The sequence below is a fragment of the Gavia stellata genome, chromosome 1 (assembly GCF_030936135.1).
Source record: "Gavia stellata isolate bGavSte3 chromosome 1, bGavSte3.hap2, whole genome shotgun sequence".
NCBI lineage: Eukaryota > Metazoa > Chordata > Aves > Gaviiformes > Gaviidae > Gavia > Gavia stellata.
Genome location: NC_082594.1, coordinates 99,570,110 through 99,586,293, shown reverse-complemented (window position 1 = coordinate 99,586,293; position 16,184 = coordinate 99,570,110). Strand labels below are relative to the sequence as shown.

The 16,184-nt window shown below is 40.2% G+C and overlaps 1 protein-coding gene across 1 annotated transcript in view; it reads left to right on the top strand.

The window, feature by feature from the left end:
* SH3BGR (SH3 domain binding glutamate rich protein) overlaps nt 1-16,184 on the top strand; it is a 28,370-nt gene that overhangs the window by 11,015 nt on the left and 1,171 nt on the right. Inside the window, exons 3-6 of the mRNA XM_059816068.1 lie at nt 1,573-1,653; nt 8,686-8,799; nt 13,398-13,427; nt 15,442-15,570. Coding sequence (XP_059672051.1) covers nt 1,573-1,653; nt 8,686-8,799; nt 13,398-13,427; nt 15,442-15,528 — 312 coding nt within the window. The 3' untranslated portion in view covers nt 15,529-15,570. The remainder of the gene's footprint in view (nt 1-1,572; nt 1,654-8,685; nt 8,800-13,397; nt 13,428-15,441; nt 15,571-16,184) is intronic.

Genomic DNA, 16,184 nt, shown 5'->3' with positions numbered 1-16,184 from the left:
GGAGGACACAAGTTTCCTGTGTTTGTATGGCCTGTCAAAGGCCCATGTCAAATTCCAGCCCTTCAAATTGCAGAAAATGCTTGTGTTCTTGTTTGCTGTATTGCTCCTAAGTTTATGGGTTAGACTTCAGACACTGGCTTTCTTAAATACTTAGGGCAGACCTGGGTTAAATAAGAGGGAGAACCCGACAACTACGTGAAAACAGCAAAGAGATGGTTTGAGAAATGGGTGGCCTGGAGCAGCAGCAGGTATTCTGCCTGGTCAGGGGAAAATGTGCTCTGGGTCTTCTCCCAGACTGGGCAGTTTCCACTGCCTGTAGCTAGGTCTATGTGAAAGCCAATCTGTCCCTTAGATAAATCAGTGAAATGGGCTGTAATTTATCCTGTCTGTTAAGCTATGTTGGCTCTTCCAAACTGGACTGAAATGTCATTGATTCCAGTCTTGTTAATATTAAGGTGACTTCTAAACCATCCACTCCAACCTTTCCCTAGGATTACCCTTGGCCAATAATTTATTCTCTGGAAATACAAAAACAGCCCAATAAAACAACTCAGGTCCTAACCCAGCTTTACAAAAAAAGTCTCAAGGATGAGTCAGCACCTTGTTATTTACAGCCTTCTATTTTGGAGTTATTTGGGATGAGGAGAAGGGTGATAACATGGTCAAGGCAGTAGTCTAGGACTCAGCAGACATGCATTCATCCCCTGTCCTACACAGAGCTGCTGTGTGATTGTGGGCTGGTCACTTATGACCAGAGTTTCTGCTGAGGTCTTACATACGTGTTGATTTTTACCTGTGTAAGATGCGAGTCATGAACTTTCCAGTAACAAACGAGTGATAGCAGAGCTTCCTTAATTGATAGGAAAGCTGTATAGGTAAATACAGTAAAGATCATGCAAGTTCTAGATGGTAGGATAGGAGCCATCCTTCACATCTTTTCAGTTATATAAGCACTGAAGAGATAACAGGTATTTAACATAATGATTTATAACTTCAGTTCACATGTGGACAAGACGTTGTGGCTGGTACATGTAAGTCAGAGGGAGCAACATAGTCCTTTGTTAAGTTCATCTGAAAAGTAACTGCATTTTCTAAACAGAATGCCTTCTTTAAAATAAAGTTTCCTCACTATCATTTTACTTGTTATGTTGTTATGTTGACTGTCGTGTTTTATTTGCCATAAAGCTGTCCAGGGTTTTGAGGGCCTGTTTTGTGTTCTTACTCACAGCAAGTTTTATTTTAACATTTAAATAGGAATAGCTTTGCTTTGGTGTGTACAGCTGAGGCACATTAAAATGAGATGTTTAATTTTATCTGATTCTGACATAGATGTGATATAATTAAAGTGTAAGTCTCTGGAGAGGTTTGCCCATTTGTTCATTGTGCCAACCGGTGTGAAACTCCCTTTGTCTGAGTTTTCTTCCTGGGGCTTAGACAATGCAGGCGCTTGTACAAATGCATAGTCATTCTCACCAATATAAGAAAGATTTGCGTGGGCTAGTCTCTTCCTCCTCTGCTTTTTGTTTGATATTTTTTTACCAATTCTCTGTTATTTGTTTGTTCCTTTTGTAGGATTTTGAATCCTTTTTCTCTGCTAAAGAAGAAAATATTATTTATTCATTCCTGGGTCTTGCTCCTCCTCCAGGCACAAAGGTATGCACTACTGTCCTTCCATGGGGGCCATTTATTTGATTTTAATAAAAGATGAAGATAGGCAGTGACTCAGCATGTCAAATAAGGGGCAGTGACAGGCATTACATTAGATGCTGGTGCAGCAAAGTGTTCTTAAGGGAAAAAAAAAGTGGCTGGTTCAGTAAATTCTAGAAAATACTTCTCTCTTCCCCTCTTTCACTGCGGGCTTGTTACCATGCCTCCAGCTGACGATTTTGTTGTTGTTGACACAAAGCAGTATTTTATCATGTTCAGCTTTTAAATGAAGCAGAATTTCCTGATGCAATTTGTAGGTTGTGTTAATTACAAGAAACCTTCACTTGCCCCTGACTGCATTAAACCTTGGGCAAACAGGGTTTGTACTGGCCACCAACAGAGGGGCTGGGGTGTGGACCCCTTCCATCCTCTGTGTGTACACGCAGACTGGCGCTATGGGGTTTGCTCCCTCTGCCTTGAGGAGATAACTTAAAGTCTCACCCAGGATGTCACAAAGTCCCTTTGGCAGGTCTACCTGTTGTTCTCTATCCACTGTATTTTGGCAATGTTCTAATATATTTCTGGCAAAAGAAAAAGATGTTTCTTTTGGTTTTTTTCTTTTTTCTTTTTTCTTTTTCCTTTTTGGCTGAAGAACTCCCCGGGAGCCTGAGATCTGCCTCCTGGTCCAACTCTGCTGCCAACTGTGTAGCAACTTTGAGTGAAACATTGTTGTAACTGTCTCTGTTAGAAAAGGAGCCTTTGCTAAGTGCTTTGGGAGCTGCAGATGAAGAGATACCCGGGGGAGAGCCGCAGTTGCTATAAATGTCTTTGACGCTCAGTCCCTGTGTGATAAGGAGCAAGTGATTTAAACTTTCTGCTTTAGCTGTGCCATTTCCCACCAAGGGAAATAAAAATTACTTGCCTACTTCACAAGGGTCTTGTGAGAATTCATTTAATTAACATCCACAAAGCCATGAAAGGCTTAAAGGACTGCAGGTATTACATATGAAAATCATTATAAAAGATACATGGAGAATCAATGAGATAAAGAAAATTGCATTTTTTCCATCTTCCCACTTCATATATTATCTGCTCCTTCATGCAAGGTTCTGTTAGATAGTGTGTCTATGAAGCAAAGTAGCAATTTTTGTAAATTCATTCATTCCCAGATGTCAGCAAAGGCTATTACAGTTTCTACTTCGTGACAACTTTGTAAATGCTGAAAATAATATGTTTGGTACATTCTGCTGGGCAGATAAGTGTTAGTGCCATTGGTAGCAAGCAAGTATGGTTTAAGCTGATTAACTGCTGCATCAGTGGTGGTGGTGATTGTTTCAGTCCAGCAAGTGGAAGTAAGTCACAGTGTTTTTAAAAAATCCGTGTAAAGAGTGGAAGTATATTTCAATTGTCTCCCTTTTAGAATCTGTTACTGAATTTAAGAGAGACATATAAAAGTGTTTTAGCATTTATTGCAGAGGTGTTTCTCAGCATCTGCACTGCCTGACAGTCTGGCTGTGCTTTGTCATACAAATAACCTTGCTGCACTGCTTCTGCTTTCATTTCATTAGGCTGTCAATTCAACCTTAACATGAAGTACAAGGAATGGCTCGTGACATTGATTTCCAGCAGCATGAACCTGGAATAATAAGTCAGGTGTGAAAGAGATGGTCATGATGACACATATGACAGGGCTTCCTACTAGTATCTTCTTAAATAACTGTGGGGTTTTTTTCTGGAATATGGTGATAACTTATAAAGCAAACTATAAAGCATGGGAACACCACAAAACAGGCAGTAAGCATCTGTTTTCTAGGGGTTTTTACCTCACAGAGACATTACAAAGATTAATATGAAGCTGTTACATGATTTATACTCTTGCCTCAGAAGACCCTTTTTCCTTTTCCGTCCATCTTTTGTCACATATTGCACCAGCAGTAGAGAAGTTCTTTAATGAGCGTGATGCTCTTTCACAGCACAGTCCACTAAGATCCTGACCCAGGACTGTTTTGAGCCTATTTTCTAGAGCAAGCAGACGAATTTTTGCTAATCCCTCAACAAAGTATAACTTCCCAACAAAATAACTGTAGTTAAATTTGTTGCCTTGTCAGCCTGCTGAGTGCAAAATAAACATGTTTCAGTTCTGCAGATTCTCATTTTTGTAGCCCTGACTTCTCTCTGGGTTAGGTGGCTACAACTTGTCACCAGACCTACTTGTCCAGTGTTTACACTTTACAGTTACTGCTAGGTATTTGAGCTCTGATGGTGCCAGAGCCTAATATGCAACCTGATCTACACTTACAGGGTGAGTCTGATATGTCTAGGACACATCAAAGTTGTCACCAAGGTGCTTATTGACTCTAAGATACATGTAAAGAAGCTCTGAATACACACAGATATAAAGAAGGTCCCTCTCAGATCTGCAGCACACATGCAAAGTAGTCTTTACACACTTATTTATTTAAGTATCCTCTTACTTACAAAAAAGCCGTAATTGTTTCAGCAGGAAATAGCAAATCAACATCAAAGTTAACCAGGCTGGCTGGAAAACAGGCTGGGGGGCAGCTCCCTATGCAGGTGCCTACCCCTCCCTGCAGCCAGCCGTGTTCAGACCTCTGCTAAGGGTTCTGGTCAGGTACCACTGTACAAATGACCAGTTGCTGTGTCCCTCACCATGTTCCCGGATCCAATACAATTGAGTATTTAGATGCTTGGATGGCATATGGAAACTTCTGCAGATCTTGGTGGAAAGGCCAAAGCTCTAAATGCTAACTATTTGCTTAGACCACTGTGGAAGTCAGTCACAGATCTTCACACTTTTTTTCCTATATACCAAGTACATTTTTATCCTTAAAGGGTAAAGGCTATGTGGCCATAAAACTCAGTGACATTACAGGAAATCAGTATGTACTTTTGGTACTTCAGAAAGGGTCAATTAGGTCACGGCATCTGTTAGGTCATCTCCTGTTGCCTCCCCATCACACTGGTCATCATGTTTTCTAAAGCATCATTTAACAGGGAGGGGTAGCACAGTTTTATGTGCCTAAGAGAAGAAGCAGGCATAGTGTTTATATTAATAAATTCTTTACTTTATTAATATGAAATACCTTCTCACTTTAAGGAATATCAGATCTAGAATACTTCTAACTTCTAAACATGTTTCATGGCAGGCTGGGATTTAGAGGACAGCTGTGCTTTATGCCTGACCCAAAGATCACTCAAGGTAGTGATAGATTTCTGAATGATCCCATTTAATCTTGGATTAGTGGCATGAACAATGATAAGCCAATAGTATACCTGTGTACATTTGAGCTATAATCAATGCAGTTTATATGTCTAGGGTCAGGTGTGTCAGTCTCAGCTGCCCCCAAAGTTGGGTACGTTTTGTCAATGAGATGCCTATTACTTAAAATAAGAGACAAACATTATGCTGTATTACTACACCTTCTGAGTATCTTAGCAAGGTTTGAATGCAGGTAATTAATTGCTTTTTATTTTCAGGGACAATCAGTTTTTTTGAGAACTTTATTAACTGTTGTGGAATACTGCTTCTGTTTCCCAGAAGTCCGGAGAGACAGTAGCTTGTAGCAAGATCATTTAGGTTTGCAATTGCGCTGTGAACTCAGTGAAGCTGATTTACTTGAGCTGAGAGTGTGTTTTCAGATCTTTTATATACTTATGTCCTTAATCTTAGTATTCTTGGTCTTAATATCCATAATCTTGATATCCCAACATCCGTAGATACTTGAGCTTTAGTCTTTTAGTTGAAGACGACTTCTACTAAGACTGCTTTGAATTACAAATTTACAGTACGTGCATTTTATTTAAAGAGAAAATGACCTGCCAGCCAATCTTTATAAATTATTTTAAATTTTAAATAATTTTAAATTAGTTAAAAATTAAATTTTGTGTTTCTGTGGAGAGCTATATATATATTATACCTAATTATAATATTCCAAACAGCACAGTTCTCCATATAATTAATAAGAACTCTGTATGTGTGTGTGCATGAGTGTGTGCGCGTGTGTTCTGGCTGTTAACACACTACTTCTAGGGTTTAGTTCTTTCAGCTGCAACTTTTTTTTGCCTTATGCTCTCAGTAAGTATATGATTCATCTGAGATAGTTTTACAGAATCACAGAATGATAGGGATTGGAAGGGACCTCTGGAGATCATCTAGTCCAACCCTCCCACCACAGCAGGTTCACCTAGAGCAGATTGCACAGGAATGCGTCCAGGCGAGATTTTAATATCTCCAGAGAAGGAGACTCCACAAATAGGTCCATTTTAATTAGAATGCCATCTTCAGTCTTTATGTATTTTATGTATCTGCCAAAAAATATTGAGTACATAGATTGTAAAATGAAATGTTAATATACATGCTGAAAATAAATATCTAACCAATTTAGTTTTCATTAACACTATCCTTTTCATTTTAGGAACTGCTACAAAGAAAGTATCTGTAAGAAAGTTATAATTTGCTTAAGAAAACAATGTATTAATACAATGTTGCACAAGAGAATTTCAATATATGTCTGTGTTACTACACATTTTAATCTTCAAATATTTTGTTAGCTTGTGGGGGAAAAGTAAAAGATAAATTAAGCCAAACAAATGTCTCTTGTAGATCTGTTTTTAATAACAATGCCACCAGCATCAGAGTGTGATGAGCCCACAGTTTTAGGTGTACTTGAAAAGAGACAATATTGCCAGAAATAGAAACAGTCTTTTCTCCTTCCTTCTTCCGCTGGCTCCTTCTGCTTACTCCCAGCTGCTCATTTCTCTCCCCAAGCATCCCCCACGTGCTGGCAAAACCATTTATGCAGCTGTGTAATGGAGTGTGCAAATTGCGTGACATGATAGAAATGTTTTTCTTTTTAAAGCTTTAATCTCGATCAGCCTCCTGCTCCAGTTCACCACACAGCCCTGGAAAGGCTTTTGGTGCCTGGAGGGCAGGAGCAGTGCAGTGCTAGGGAAGGACTGCAGGGAGGGCGATGCTTGCTGCTTATACGTTTGTTTGCTGCTGTTGTTTTTCTCTGTGGAGAGGAAGGGGAACTTCTGAGCCTATGTGCCTACTCTCTTTTCATTACAAGCTCCTTACATATAGAACACATTGCCCATGATTCAGGAGAAAACTGCCAAAAGGGCACCAAACCTTACACACAGTGAATTTTCAGGAAAAAGGTAAAACTGCAGAAGTATTTTGTCCATTTTCACTCTGTCATGATATCTGCTTCCAAACATTCCTGACCTCCTTTCTATCATTCTTGTCCCCATCCAGCAGAGCATCCCAGCAGGAGGGTGTGTCTTATATTGCACACCTCGTTATGGGGCAAAGATCCCTAAGTCAGCACTCATCCAAGTCTGCTCTGGGGCTAAAAGCCAGATAGCTATGCTAGTGTCACACTTCTGCAGGCTAAGTACACAGGCTGAAGAAATCATATATGATGAGGACGCTGCAGGAGGACTTGAGAAGCTTAAAGGACAGGGGATCATGACTGGGCGCTTTTGTTTAACTGCAGAGACAAATGAAATTATGGAAAAGAAGAAAAACCCAAACCGACCAGGTGGATATGTTATAAAGGCTTGGTCACAGGGATGAGAAAGGAGCTTGTCTTCTGATCAGGGATGTGGTGCTCTGCCCAAAGTGTGTAAGACTTAGGATGACACAGGACAGGACCTCCCCTGAGCCCAGTTATCTGCTGCTGGAGGCAACCACACCAGATAACACCTCTCGGAAGTGGTCAAATTCCCTTTTAATGAATGAGGTCCTTTGCCTCAGCTTCTCTACTAGAAAGCTTTTCCAAAATTTCACACTGCTGATTATTAGAATTTTTACTTTCAGCCAGTTTGTACTCACTTTGCATCTACCTCAGTGTTCTTCCTTAACCTATCCCTCCTTGATGTTTACTCTGATCTATTTTTAGAGGACCATTATATCCCCCCACAGCATTACATCTAATAGATTAAAGTAATGAAGCTTTTTTTGTCACCCTCTCATAAGACAGGCTTTACACTCCCTCAAATATTCCTGTAGCCCCCCTCTGCACCTGTTCCAGTCTGAATTTCTCTTTCTTGAGCCTGAGTGACTGGAACGGTAGAGCGATCCAGAGGAGGTTTCGCCTTAGCCTTGTACAATGACATTAATATTTGCTTTCAGCTCCACCAGCTATACCTCACCTCATACATCTGAGGATCACATTTATTACCTCATTCACTGTCGCATCACATTTGTGGCTCAGTTATTCCATGATTATTTAAATACATCCATCATCTTCTTCTTCAATGATCATTAACTAACAAGCTTCCAAAATGCAGTAGAAACATCTGTTTCTAATCTCTGTCCCAGAACTACCTATCCCAAATAATGTGACTTTGCACCTCATGCTATTGTATTTCGTCCTATTTCTATTGTTCCACTTGAGGCCATACAGGTCTCCTTTTAGCTGACACAGTGTGTGATCCAGTGTAGCCTTTCACAGCTGCCTAGCTGAAAGTACAACAGGACTTAAAACAAAGAGCCTTCTTGGAGGTGCTTGTTCACGCTGCTGGAATAACTAGATTTGATAGATTGGTGTGTGAATTGAGGAACAGTTTCCTGATGATTTTAAACAAGAAAGTTAAGAGGCTATATATGAAATCCTTTATTACTCCTGCTTTTCTGTAGCTTCTTAATGATGTTTAATTGGAATACATGCTGGTGAAAAAGGCTTTTTCTTCTGAAGCTAAAATGTGCCATCAGGGTGAGCTTCGGTTTCTATTAAACTTTCCACAGAAAAGTTAGAGAATCTGCTATGCTCTGAAGAGGAAGCAGTGCTTGAATTCACGTTTCCCCTACACAAACCCCATGCCTTTAGCAACAGACCAACATGCCAACAAGTGTTCCTTTCACAGGAAAATGTCCAAGAGAGTATATTTTCATTTGAGTACTGAAGCAAAATTAGAAAAACACCTCTCAAAACTGTAAAGTCAAGAGTTTTATAGAAATGAATTGTTGGTTATGTGCCCTGAGGCTGACAATAACTTCTCCTTTGCTGCCAGGAGACTGAACAGTCTGATGCCATGGACAAAACTGAGGCACACACAGAAGACAAGGCAGATGAAGGGGCTCATGAAGAGGCTCAGTCTGCTCAGTTACCATCAGAAGATCAGCAGGTAATTTTTTCTTTTTCCCTTTTTGATATGAGGGTTTTACCTGTGCTAAGCACATGAAACAGAAACCCACAGGCCCTCCTAGTGTGCCTCAGAGTGGGAAGACTGATTGCAGAGTGGTCCTGCTTGCTTTTGGATGCATTTCCTTTGACATCATGGTGATATGAAACATAGATAAAACTCCAGGGAACTTCACTCTGAATCCTGAATAACAGAAGTTATTTAACAGTTTCCTTTTGCCACTTGTTACCATGAGCTTTTTTTTTTTAATGCTCATTTGGAACCAGACTCTAGTTATTGAGAATAATTTAGGACTAGACATATGAGTCCTATCTGTGTGGAAAAATTTGCTGCTACCAATGGCCAGCATCTGCAGTGCTCGTAAATCTAATTGTTAATATGTTTGTTGTCATGTACCAGCATTGTCTGCTGTTGCAGCCAGCCACATCTGACAGTGTCTTCTCCAGGCCATGCAGAAACCCCTGGGCAGTGCAGAAATGGAGACAGTTTTTCTCTTTTCTGCCTGCATGATGGTCTGATATTACAGTCACAGGGGCAGATCTCAAACTGCAGTGCTAAAGGTTCTTGGAAGAAGCCACCTGAGTTCCTTCAATTCCCTAGTATAATACCCTGCAGTTAGCTAACATCAGTAAAGTACTTGTGGTTGAAAGGTAGATGGATCCCACAAAAAGGGACCATTCTGTTGTGTGCCGGTGTCTTCCTCAGTGGGGTGTTTATGTTACTGGCCACGTTGTAGACCCAGTAGAGACTAAGCAGAAATGGATCCCGTGTCTGGAGATAGGGATCCAGATGCTTTATTTCTCCTGCTGCTCTGGCAGTTTGGCATTTAAGGATGGGTTTATTTTGAAGTTGCAGTGTCGGGTGACTCTCTTCCCAAAGAATCAGGCCTACTGCTGGATCAAGCACTTACACTTGTCAGGATTTTTTGTGGTTTGGAGAATAGATGGTCCCAGTGGAATATCTGTCACAGACGCATCATCTCTTTCACTAAAGACCAAAACAAATGTGTTTTGGTTTTTTTTCCATCTAGCTGCAATGTTTTTCCAGAGGAAGCCCCCCTCTGAAAGCCTTTCCCCACTACCCTTTTTAACAATGACTGAACCAGTCATTGTTAGGCTGGAAACGCACCCTTTTACACAGCCTCATGCAAGTCTCAGGCACTGGGAAGTCCCATTTAAAATTTCAAAATGGTGATGAGGAGAGACAGTCCTCAGTGGGAACTGAAATTTCTCCTTAAATTATATCCAAGCACTTTTCATATCTCTGTGAATTTCAGCTGGCACATAAGTGCCATCAAATGCCTTTTTCCTCGGCTCTTCAGAGAAGCCCAGCATAAAACTGCAGTGCATCCCCTGGCTGGATTAGGTTACTTGTCATTCTGGCCGGCAGTCTACTCTAATGTTTTTCAAATGAGAACAGAATGCTGGAACACATCTGCAAATGTGTCAAACAGCTGTGTATGAGAGGTTTTGTAGTGACATAATGCAATACCTCTACTATACAACAAGCACCTTGCTTCATTTCTCACAGAATGGATTGGAACTGTGAGTGGAAAATATATTCTCCTCTAGTTTTAGAGGGAAGGGATCGGCAGAGGAGAGAGCACTAGGCAAGATAGTGTGTTTGAAGAGACCTTTCTGTGGTTATGAGGGCATAAAATATTATTAGTCTTACAAATCCTCCCCTTTCACCTGCACAGTCTTGGCAGCGTCGAAATGTTCTTACACAGTCTTACATAAGGAGGAGGAAAAGTCTTCCTGAAATCATGCAACTCTGATACCCACCTTCAACATGCCAGGTGTATATTAGCTCCTAGGGGAAGAAAAAAATCACTGTTTCTGTTCCTGTCTCACTTGTTTTTAGAGAGGCTACTCACCACTGCAGGCAGCATGGTACCAGTGGCTCCTGCCAGGGATGCACAAAAAACATTTTTCACCCTGTTCCACCACCCACTTCCCATGTCACCTAGGACAAATCACTTCAGTGACATGGCATGTGTCCACTTTGCCACAGTTCATCCCAATTATCACTTCTGTTGGGATGGCATGAATCATTCTGTAGAAATTCTGGTATTCTTATTGACTACAGACAGCACACAGAGGATGAGTTTAGATGAGAAAAGTAACTTTGAGGCAGCTACAGTGAGATGAATTCCACCTTTTGTCTCTGTATCTCATTTTACCCTTATAAAAGAAAGCTAAAATAACATCTCCTTACCTGACCAGGGTTTTATGAAGTTAAATACATTTAAAGACTGTCAGATTGCCGTTGGAGTATCTCCACTGGATGTTAGATCCTAAAGGCTACATGTAGTATCAACACAATATTTTCAGTATTTCCCTCTTTTCCTCTCATCCTGCAGCCCAGCACATCATGTTTGACTGCTTGACCACATTGAATAGATGTTTTCTGTGGGCTCTCCCCACCCATGTCTTGTTTTCTTCTAGCTTATTAAGAGCTGGTCTCTGTATACTGAGTTCTGAAAGGGGGACCTTTTTATCAGCAGCCCACTGTGTTTTGCAGCCAAACAGTTGCATCTTTTGAACAGTAGTCAGGTCCCTTTTGGAGTATCAACTTACTCTTTTGACAAACCCTCAAATCAACATGCCATAATTTAAATATTGCAGTTTTATGTTCTGCTTCTGAATTAATATACAAGTGAGAATCTAGTATTGGCCTTTTGGCCTTATTTAGCACTCAGTTTCAAACCAGCTTAAAAATTACTCTGATGTGGGGTGTAACCCAGCCAGCTTTCCTCCAGTGACTTTGCAGGAGAAATGCCAGTGCTATGGAAAAATTCTGGAAGAGTCTTGATGAGGTAAAGATATCTCAGTCTTTGCCAATGAGCATAAGACAGATAACAAAATAAACTGTGACTGTCTCAATTGTGGAGCTGCATGGAGGGTCCCAAATTTCAGAAGCCTCCTCCAATGCCTCAGTAGCAGGAATGGCAGCCGATGGTCAATGTGGGTATGTGTGGAGGCTGCAACTCTCCCCTACTGCATCTGCTGCCCTTGCTGGGAGATGCATGAGTCCAGAAGCTCCAGCTTTTTGTCTCAGGCTGGTATGACGCTGAGGAAACCAGCGAGAGACCCTGATCCTCTGAAAAACAGATCTCTTAATTCAGCAGCTGCCTCCTGAAAGCGACAGGGATAAGCGCACAGTGCGACAGGCTGTTCTTTGCACACCTCACATTAGACTGCCTAGGCTTCAGCAGCTCCAGTCCTTCATTCACACAAGCATCCAGGAAAGCCCAGAGCAGATGTCAAAATAGAAAGTCCCTTACACAGATCCAGCACTAAGTAACTGGAACAGCTTTCAGCCTGGGTCACCAAGGGACAGCTGCACTAGGATTTCTTTAGATTATGAAATTTTTTTTACCTTAAACCTGTTGCATACTTTCCTTCCCTAATCACTTCATCAAGCTTATCCTTGACTTCTTCCTAATCTTTTTTTCATTCCTAATCCCCATCCTCTGATGGAGAAGGGTGAGAAACCATTTTTTTTTTATATAGTGTCCCTTTTTCTTGCTTTGTCTGTCCCTCTGCTTCTGAGTTTTTTTGAGGAAAAGACTGTGACCTCCTATGCACGTGGCGCAGCAAGGGGTCTGCTGGTCACTAGATGTGATGGTAATAATTTTTCTTTATTTTTACTATCTGATTTTAACTTTAGATTTTAGTGTGGGGGTTAGAATATTTTTAAGTGGTGTCCTAGTTAAATCAGTTTGCAGGACAGATTAGGCTCACTTCAGGGCAGAATTATTTTATAAACATGTTCAAAAATCATATTATAATGCAAGTCTATATCCTGCCTCAGCAATTCCCCAGGCCATATATAAGCCCTGGAACTGCAGCTCACTCTGTTATCTCAACTCATTCTGTGCAGACTTGCATCAACCGGTCATGCCTTCTGCATGGTACTATTCCATTTGCCCTTTCTTTTTGGATTTTGTGTAAGATTAGCTCTTGTCTCCAATAACCAGCTTGGTATCTAATATTAAATTCTATTCATTGTACATTTACATTTTTTTCTCTTTTATCTCTCTTCTCTTCATCATTTTTGCTCAATCTTCAGCCTAAAACCAGCTTGTATTATTTCTTATTCCCCAGTACTGTTGAGCCAAGGCACCTGCTCCAGCCTGCAACAGTTAACAGAACTGCAAGCCAGATTCCAAGTGATGATCTGTAACATAGATAAGACTCTGTATAATGCTGATTTAGCTTTCATTTTGCAGACCAGCTAATTAAAAAAAAAAAAAAAGAAGAAGAAAAATCACCTGAAAAAGCAAACAAAACCCCAGCTCTAATGCTTTGCTTGTCAGTGAAGCAGATTTGATTGGAAGTAACTGAGAAAAAGGGAGCTGTATTTAATGCTTTTATAGCCCTTTTTCAAAGTAAAAGCTTAGCTTAAATGTGCTTTGTGAGTTAATCTGGAGGACATTATCTCAAAATAAATCTACTGAATTCCACAGAATTTTCCTAAATTCAGTGTTTAATTTCTGCTGTGTTTTGCCTGTATGACCTCTGATATTCTTTCTTTGATTTATCTTTTAAACTTTTTGTTTTGTATCGCTTACATAGGAAAGCAAGGAAGATCATGCAGCAACAGGGGTATAGTATATTTGGACATTTTGCTTTCATCTTTTGTTTGTTTGCATTTAATTCCTTTTCAGTCTCTTTGCTTCACTCAAAAGATAGTAAATTCTTATTCATGAAACTAAATATACTAGTATTATATTCTGCTAGAGATAATTATTGGTCATGTCATAGTCTTAGTGTTTGGGAACAAAGGTAAGCCTTTAATCATTAAAAACTATAACTGGAAGAGAAATTGTCTTTTACAGACTCTTTAATAAAATTTGCCAAGGATTCCCAAGACAACTATTTCTTTAACAAACACCTACTGACAACATGCTGATTACATTTTCAGTGTCGTGACTGTGAAAGAGTCATTCTGACAATTTAGGCATTTCTGCCTATAAAGGAAATATTTTCCTTGCCAGAATTTGTAAGACCCAGGTGCAAATCCTTATATGCTTTTCTGCTTTGCCCAGCATTGCAAGTTTATGCCTTGAATATTTCTACAGTGTTCCCAGTAAAACTAATGATTACTTTAGGCTATTTTCCACTACAAACCTGCAATTAGTAAGAGGACACATTCACATCTTCCCACTTCCGAACTGCAATACATGCATATATACATGTGTATACATACACATGCCCACTCTCAGAGTTATGCATTGTGGACCTGGCAGATGAAATGGAGCTCCTGGGCTCATGGGCAAAGCGTGGGGGTTCCTGGTGAGACTGGCGAGGGCTGTTAAGGCTGGTTAGTGCACCCTGGCACCACTAACTAATGCTTCAAGCAAGAAAAATACCATTTTTTCCCATAAAAGGTAATTGACTTGAATTTTGAACTGAAGTTGTTAATATCTGAAAGATGTTGCTTGTCTATGGGCTTGCCTGGCCCTGCTTCAGAGAGTGCTAATGAAAGGCACCCCTCCTGGGGAAAGATACTGAAAGAGGCAATATTCCTTTGGCATGAGAACTTCTAATCCAGCTGACCTGTGCGGGCATTCGTGTTACGTTTCTGCTTTTGCAGGGACGATCCCTTAGTGCAATAGTTTTCCCTGAAAAACGATTCAAACCAGGAATCTGATTACAACAGGTCCATTCCCAAGCACATGTTTAAGCAGGTTTTTACTTCAGTGACTCAGATGTGCCTCTCTTACAGACAGTATGTGTCTGAGAGGAAAACCTAAGGTCTGTGCTACTCATACACTACTTGCAGTCCTGACTGAAAACTGGTTATGTATTCATTGATTGGTTGATTATGTCAGGAGGAAATTCCCATGATTTTTCTAGTCTAGGTAGTATATGAAGGTATGAAATTTTGAGATAAAGCTTGTTTATACACATGGGTGGAATGCCTTTGAACAAGAGTTTGCTGTAGGAGAAGGAGCAGAAAAGCCTACAATGCCATTTTCAGTTGTTTTTCAGAGCAGGACTACACTTTAAAGCTTCATTTATTAGCTCTTAAAAGACACTAAACACAGATTGTTGTCTGTGTTACATAAATGTTAGCTTTCAGATAAATGTTAATTTGGTTGACTGAAGGAAAGGGCTATTGCCTTTAAGTTGTACCATTTCTCCTTTATAAAAGAAAGAAATAAGGATTTTTGAAACAGAAACAAGGCTGTATTATCTGACTCTGAATGATTTTTGGACTATTCAGGAGTCTAGTTCCTGTGCCATGATTCTTGACTTGTTTACTGCTCCAAGAAAGCATATAATTAAAAATACTAAACTTTTTCTCATATTTACATATATTTAATATTCCCATTTTGATCTTGAACATCTATTTACAGCTTAACCATGTGCCATGTTCTAACCTCTCTAGGAGGGTTCTTATATTCCAGCACTTGCCTATTAACTCCACAAAGCTAGAGCCCTGGCATGTTAAGATTAAAAGCTCTATACGTTACTCCTCTGTTCTATTTTTTAAGCTCTAATAATATTGCATTTACTAGAAATGCAACAGTTGCAAAAGCAGAGCTCTGCATTTCAAGACTCTTTATTTTTTCCTTCATTTTCTACATAACTACAACTATTTTCTATAAAAAAGGAAGAAGAAGAAAAACAGGAAGAGGGAGAAGAAAAGCAGGAAGAGGGAGAAGAAAAGGAAGAGGAGGAGGAGCAAGGAGAGTCTTAGTACACTTCCCTATGACACTTTCTTTCTTGATCAGGTTTTCAGGTAACTATTAAGATATCCAGCACAGTTTCTAAATGTTCTTGAAGTAACATAAACTTGAAAAATTTGTACATATTGTTGCTAGATGCAATGACAAGAATGGAAAGAACATACCAAAACTAAGAAAGGTATTATGCATTTGACACATGATGGTTAGTCAGAACTATTGCCCTTAGTGAGTCTATTAGCTTTCCCCGTTTCTGTGGCACCAATGAAGCAGACTTTCCTACGCAGCCATCTCTGTCATCCCTAATACCCAACAAATACTGCAGGCCCTTCGATCCATTCCCCATCGCTCTTACAACCTTCACGTCCCTGCCAGGCTTCTGACATCTGCTTTGGGCTTATTCCTTAGCATCTTCGCATGGTACCCCCTAGCTCTCTGCTGTGTCCCCTGAGTATGAGCAATGCAAAGTGCAGCATGCTAGGTGTGTACTGCTTGAGTGGTCAGTGTATATGCATGAAGTGCCCAACTGATGGGCCAAAAGTACCCTTAACTGTTAGACTCATTGCAGCTTCGCTTTCATCTGGGATAAGAATTCGTCTCTCTCCTCTCTTACTCAGCTATTGATTTCACTGAAACTTTTAGGAGCTTCACATCTCAAATGAAGCCCTCT